General features: G+C 40.4%; 1 protein-coding gene across 2 annotated transcripts in view; it reads left to right on the top strand.

Moving 5' to 3' along the window:
* Nucleotides 1-7,500, top strand: part of slc4a3 (solute carrier family 4 member 3) — a 134,650-nt gene that overhangs the window by 87,364 nt on the left and 39,786 nt on the right. For both annotated transcript variants that reach the window (XM_061926563.1, XM_061926564.1), the window contains one exon: nt 1-139. This exon is cut by the window's left edge and continues 45 nt beyond it. In XM_061926563.1, the coding sequence (XP_061782547.1) occupies nt 1-139 (139 nt within the window). The remainder of the gene's footprint in view (nt 140-7,500) is intronic.

Genomic DNA, 7,500 nt, shown 5'->3' with positions numbered 1-7,500 from the left:
CGCCAGCCTCCATGGGACTTTCAATCACAACAATGTCCAGGACACCAGCTTGCCCCTCGTCGCCGAAGAACACGGCGAACACCAGGACAGCAAAGGGCCCGTTTATGACCCGAAACAAGAAGTCTTTGTCAGCCTGTTCGTAAGTTTGCCCTATCTTATTGTATGTCTTCCAAAGAGTCACATGCAGGGTTAAAAATTCATAAGAGACACCTGCAGAGCTGGTAAATTTGAGCAAAGAAAATAAATCGCGTTCCACGACCAAGCCCGTAACTCGTATCTACAAAACCTGAAACCAGTGAAGTTGGCATGTTGTGTAAATGGTAAATAAAAACAGAATACAATGATTTGCATTGAATAGACTGCAAAGACAAGATACTTAACGTTCGAACTGGCAAACTTTGTTATTTTTTGCAAATATTAGCTCATTTGGAATTTGATGCCTGCAACATGTTTCAAAAAAAGCTGGCACAAGTGGCAAAAAATACTGAGAAAGTTGAGGAATGCTCATCAAACACTTATTTTGGAACATCCTACAGGTGAACAGGTGGGTGCCATGATTGGGTACAAAAGCAGCTTCCATGAAATGCTCAGTCATTCACAAACAAGGACGGGGCGAGGATCACCACTTTGTGAACAAATGCGTGAGCAAATTGTCGAACAGTTTAAGAACAACATTTCTCAACCAGCTATTGCAAGGAATTTAGGGATTTCACCATCTAAAGTCTGTAATATCATCAAAAGCTTCAGAGAATCTGGAGAAATCACTGCACGTAAGCGATGATATTACGAACCTTCGATCCCTCAGGCGGTACTGCATCAAAAAATGACATCAGTGTGTAAAGGATATCACCACATGGGCTCAGGATCACTTCAGAAAACCACTGTCAGTAACTTACAGTTCGTCGCTATATCTGTAAGTGCAAGTTAAAACTCTAATATGCAAAGCGAAAGCCATTTATCAACAACACCCAGAAATGTCGCCGGCTTCGCTGGGCCCGAGCTCATCTAAGATAGACTGATGCAAAGTGGAAAAGTGTTCTGTGGTCTGACGAGTCCACATTTCCATATATTAGCCACAAATATATTTTTTTAGCGAAATGAGTTATTTACACAGTAAGATTCTGTAAATGTTTATTTACATACCTTAATTGTTTCCAAACGGTTCCTGTAACTATATAATAATACAGTTATATAATAATAATAATTTCACCACACCTAGTGTGTGTGTGACAATCATTGGTACTTTAACTTTAACTTTAACTTTAACACAGCAGTAAAACGGCAGATCAAACAAAACAGAAGTCATTGTCATGGACCCACTAGCTGCGGCAGCTAGCTCTCCAATCAGCTAAACAGACTCAATAACTCCACGGTGACGTCTTGGTGAATTTACTGAGGAATTTGTGAAACTGAAACAATACAAAAACAATGCCATTGTAAGTTAATGACACTAACATAGCCACTCTTAAACGTTTTAGCATATTAGCATGATAGCATGTACAAATATGCATGAAAACAATCATACACATGAGACGGTTTATTAAGTATGAGTAGTTTTATTTACATTGTAAAACTTACAAACATTGCTTGGCGTAATTAATGAAGAATCCATAGGAGTAGAAACGCTATGGACGACGAGAAGACGGAACGTACTTGTACTTCCGGTTGAAAGCACTTCAAAAAGACGGCGCCATAGCACAAACAGCATTGATTGATTGATTGAAACTTTTATTAGTAGATTGCACAGTACAGTACATATTCCGTACAATTGACCACTGAATGGTAACACCCGAATAAGTTTTTTAAATTGTTTAAGTCGGGGTCCACGTTAATCAATTCATGGTAGAAGCACACCTTTTCAGTGTCTCTCCTTGTGTTCAATGAAACCTATTTGCATTATGGTCGCGCCATTTTATAAGCCACAGGGTTCAAAGTGCAGGAAAAAGCCAGCATCTGTGATGGTATGGGGGTGTATTAGTGCCCAAGACATGGGTAACTTACACATCTGTGAAGGCGCCATTAATACTGAAATGTACACACAGGTTTTGGAGCAACATATGTTGCCATCCAAGCAACGTTACCATGGACGCCCCTGCTTATTTCAGCAAGACAATGCCAAGCCACGTGTTACATCAACGTGGCTTCATAGTAAAAGAGTGCGGGTAATAGACTGGCCTGCCTGTAGTACAGACCTGTCTCCCATTGAATTCATGGTAGAAGCACACCTTTTCAGTGTCTCTCATTGTGTTCAATGAAACCTATTTGCATTATGGTCGCGCCATTTTATAAGCCACAGGGTTCAAAGCGCAGGAAAAAAAGTAGCTGCTTATAGTCCGGAATTTACGGTATAGATTCTTTTGGTTTATACAATGAAAAATATCAAAACTGCCTTGATTTTTCAGTGTGTGGCCCGAGGTGGAAAAGATCAAATATTTTGGATTTGGCTCTAAACCCCTTTAGTCATTTCAATAACTCACCAGAATTGTTGGGTTAGGTTGAGGGGTTATTGACATTTTTATGCTTTGCACTCAACAATATGAGAAGGTATTTTCCATTCTATGATCGTTTTTCTGTAAAAAAAAAAAGTTCATAACGCCCTGACCTCGACCACGAGAAAACCAATTTAACAAACATCGCGAGCCAGCAAGGCCATCTTGTCCAACATCAGTGACCTCATTAATCATCGGATTAAACAATACAAAAAAACATTCATTGCGTGGAGACCTAATGACCAAATGGCCTTTTAATGGACTTTTTCTTGATATTCTCTGGTGTCGCCCGGAGTGGCTGCGTATTGACCAGGAGATACGAGGGGGCTGACGAAGGGCCATAAAGTTGAAACAGTGCAGGCTGATATGATATCACGTCATCAACATCCAGTCGACTGAAGCCAAAAGCGAGGGATTTGACGGGAATACGACGATATAATTGAACTCAGCTATCTTAATAATCAAGCAGACACACGGCACGGCAGTGCTTGATGGTATTCATTAAGTTCTGAAATAAGCAGCTATCTTTGATCAAGCATGCGAGGCTCGTATTTCGCATTTCGGCGACGACAGAAGTAGGTACTGGTTGAAGTCGGAGAGCAAAGCCCACTTGACCACGTGCGTCGGATTATGCTCTGAGTCAGCATGCTGGCACTTCTTTTTAAGACTTTTTTTTGATGTATGAGCTGTGAAACCATGCAAAATGTTGGTGTTCGTCATTAGGGCTCGCACAATGCTGGGTTTTTTTTCTTCTTCTATACGTTTGGACGCCTTTTTGAGGCCCTTATCTAGTAGGAAAAGTCCCCATTATTTGTATATATTTTTGGGTTGCCAAAAATGAAATTTCGAAATTGACTCTCTAGCGCCACCTTTAAAATTTGAAAAAAAAAATAGCCCCTCCTACCAGTTCCATGTATCGACACGAAAATCGCGGGACACGTCGGTCATGGTGGGATGCACATAAAAGTCTCAAGAACCCATACCTAAAAACGAACAGGAAGTCGGTCATCTTGGTTTTTGTCTTTCTTTTTTCGGCAAGAAAAAGGGGTCGTACTTTCACAAACTCCTCTTTGGGACTTTGGCCGAACGAGTCGCGGTTAAATTTACAGATACTACACATATAGGCGATGATAAATAGCAAACCATTTTTTCTCACGCCATACCAAACTTTGCTCCGATTGTTTTTGGCCATTTTTCGGCAAAAAAAGGGGTCGTACTTTAACGAACTTCTCTAAGGGACTGTGGCCAAACGAGTCGCAGTTAAAATTACAGATACTACACGTATAGGCGATGATAAATACCCAACATTTTTTTCTCACGCCATAAGTGGTATGGCGCCAAACTTTGCTCCGATTGTTTTTGGCCATTTTTCGGCAAAAAAAGGGGTCGTCGTTTAGCGAACTTCTCTTAGGGACTTTGGCCAAACCAGTCGCAGTTGAAATTACAGACACTACACATATAGGCGATGATAAATAGCAAAACATTTTTCTCACGCCATAAGTGGTATGGCGCCAAACTATGCTCCGATGGTTTTTGGCCTTTTTTCGCCAAAAAAAAGGGGTTGTACTTCAACAAACTCTTCCGAGGGACTTTGGCCAAACGAGTCGCGGTTAAAATTACAGATACTACACATATAGGCGATGATAAATAGCAAACCATTTTTTCTCACGCCAGAAGTGGTATGGCGCCAAACTTTGCTCCGATTGTTTTTGGCCTTTTTTCGGCAAAAAAAAGGGGTCGTACTTTATCGAACTCCTCTTAGGGACTTTGGCCAAACCAGTTGCGGTTAAATTTACGGATACTACACATACAGGCGATGATAAATACCCAACATTCTTTTCTCGCGCCATAAGTGGTATGGCGCCAAACTTTGCTCCGATGGTTTTTGGCCTTTTTTTGGCAAGAAAAAGGGGTCGTACTTTTAACGAACTCCTCTTAGGGACTGTAGCCAAACGAGTTGCGGTTAAATTTACAGATACTACACATATAGGCGATGACAAATAGCAAAAAAAATATTCTCATGCCATAAGTGGTATGGCGCCAAACTTTGCTCCGATTGTTTTTGGCCATTTTTCGAAAAAAAAAAAAGGGTCGTATTTTCACAAACTCCTCTTAGGGACTGTGGCCAAATGAGTCGCGATTAAAATTACAGATACTACACATATAGGCGATGATAAATAGCAAACCATTTTTTCTCACGCCAGAAGTGGTATGGCGCCAAACTTTGCTCCGATTGTTTTTGGCCTTTTTTCGGCAAAAAAAAGGGGTCGTACTTTATCGAACTCCTCTTAGGGACTTTGGCCAAACCAGTTGCGGTTAAATTTACGGATACTACACATACAGGCGATGATAAATACCCAACATTTTTTTCTCGCGCCATAAGTGGTATGGCGCCAAACTTTGCTCCGATGGTTTTTGGCCTTTTTTCGGCAAGAAAAAGGGGTCGTACTTTAACGAACTCCTCTTAGGGACTGTAGCCAAACGAGTTGCGGTTAAATTTACAGATACTACACATATAGGCGATGATAAATAGCAAAAAAAATATTCTCATGCCATAAGTGGTATGGCGCCAAACTTTGCTCCGATTGTTTTTGGCCATTTTTCGAAAAAAAAAAAAAGGGTCATACTTTCACAAACTCCTCTTAGGGACTGTGGCCAAATGAGTCGCGATTAAAATTACAAATACTTCACACATAGGCAATCATAAATTGCAAACAATTTTTTCTTACACCATAAGATGTGAGCGTGGTATGGCGGCACATTTTGCTTTGATGGTTTATGGCCATTGTTCGGCAAAAAAAGAGGTTGTACTTTAACGAACTCCTCCGAGGGACTTTGGCCAAATGAGTCGCGGTTAAAATTACAGATACTACACCTATAGGCGAGGATAAATTGCAAATATCTTTTTATCACACCATAAAATGTGAGCGTGGTATGTTGCCAAACATTGCTCTGGTGATTTTTGGCCATTTTTCGGCAAAAAAAAGGGGTCGTACTTTAACAAAGTCCTCTTAGGGACTTTGGCCAAACAAGTCACGGTTAAAATTACAGATACTACACATATAGGCGATGATAAATAGCAAACAATTTTTTCTCACGCCATACCAAACTTTGCTTCGATTGTTTTTGGCCATTTTTCGGCAAAAAAAAGGGGTCGTACTTTAACGAACTTCTCTAAGGGACTGTGGCCAAACGAGTCGCAGTTAAAATTACAAATACTACACATATAGGCGATGATAAATTGCTAACTATTTTTTCTTACGCCATAAGATGTGAGCGTGGTATGACGCCAAACTTTGCTATGAAGGTTTTCGGCCTTTTTTCGGCAAAAAAAAGGGGTCGTACTTTAGCGAACTCCTCTTAGGGACTTTGGCCAAACGAGTTGCGGTTAAATTTACGGATACTACACATACAGGCGATGATAAATACCCAACATTTTTTTCTCGCGCCATAAGTGGTATGGCGCCAAACTTTGCTCCGATTGTTTTTGGCCATTTTTCGGCAAAAAAAGGGGTCGTCGTTTAGCGAACTTCTCTTAGGGACTGTGGCCAAACGAGTTGCGGTTAAATTTACAGATACTACACATATAGGCGATGATAAATAGCAAAAAAAATATTCTCATGCCATAAGTGGTATGGCGCCAAACTTTGCTCCGATTGTTTTTGGCCATTTTTCGGAAGAAAAGGGGTCGTACTTTCACGAACACCTCTTAGGGACTGTGGCCAAACGAGTCGCAGTTGAAATTACAAATACTACACATATAGGCGATGATAAATTGCAAAAGAAAAAAATATTGCGCCACAAGATGTGAGCGTGGTATGGTGCCTAACTTTGCTATGATGATTTTTGGTAATTTTTCTGCAAAAAAAGGGGTCGCACTTTAACAAACTCCTCTTAGGGACTGTGGCCAATTAAGTCACGATTAAAATTACAGATACTACACATATAGGCGATGATAAATAGCAAACAATTTTTTCTCACGCCAGAAGTGGTATGGCGCCAAACCTTGCTCCGATGGTTTTTGGCCTTTTTTCGCCAAAAAAAAGGGGTTGTACTTCAACAAATTCTTTCGAGGGACTTTGGCCAAACAAGTCGCGGTTAAAATTACAGATACTACACATATAGGCGATGATAAATAGCAAACAATTTTTTGTCACGCCTTAAGTGGTATGGCGCCAAACTTTGCTCCGATTGTTTTTGGCCATTTTTCGGCAAAAAAAGGGGTCGTAGTTTAACGAACTTCTCTTAGGGACTTTGGCCAAACGAGTCGCGGTTAAAATTACAGATACTACAAATAAAGGCGATGATAAATAGCAAACAGGTTTTTCTCACGCCATAAGTGGTATGGCGCCAAACTTTGCTCCGATTGTTTTTGGCCTTTTTTCGGCAAAAAAAAGGGGTCGTACTTTAACGAACTTCTCTAAGGGACTGTGGCCAAACGAGTCGCAGTTAAAATTACAGACTATACACATATAGGCGATGATAAATACCCAACATTTTTTTCTCATGTCATAAGTGGTATGGCGCCAAACTTTGCTCCGATGGTTTTTGGCCTTTTCTCGGTAAAAAAAAGGGGTCGTACTTTAACAAACTCTTCCAAGGGACTTTGACCAAACGAGTCGCGGTTAAAATTACAGATGCTACACATATAGGCGATGATAGATAGCAAACAATTTTTTCTCACGCCAGAAGTGGTATGGCACCAAACCTTCCTCCGATTGTTTTTGGCCATTTTTCGGCAAAAAAAAGGGGTCATACCTTAACAAATTCCTCTTAGGGACTGTGGCCAAACAAGTCACGGTTAAAATTACAGATACTACACAAATAACCATTGATAAATTGCAAACACATTTTTCGTATGCCATAAGATGTAGGTGTGGCATGTTGCCAAACTTTGCTCAGATGGTTTTTGGCCTTTTTTGGGCAAAAAAAAGGGGTTGTACTTAAACAAACTCTTCCTAGAGACTTTGGCCAAATGAGTCACGGTTAAAATTACAAATACTACACATAT

The sequence above is a fragment of the Nerophis lumbriciformis genome, linkage group LG31 (assembly GCF_033978685.3).
Source record: "Nerophis lumbriciformis linkage group LG31, RoL_Nlum_v2.1, whole genome shotgun sequence".
NCBI classification, from domain to species: domain Eukaryota; kingdom Metazoa; phylum Chordata; class Actinopteri; order Syngnathiformes; family Syngnathidae; genus Nerophis; species Nerophis lumbriciformis.
Note: the sequence above shows the minus strand (reverse complement) of the source record. Positions and strands in the feature narration are given on the sequence as shown.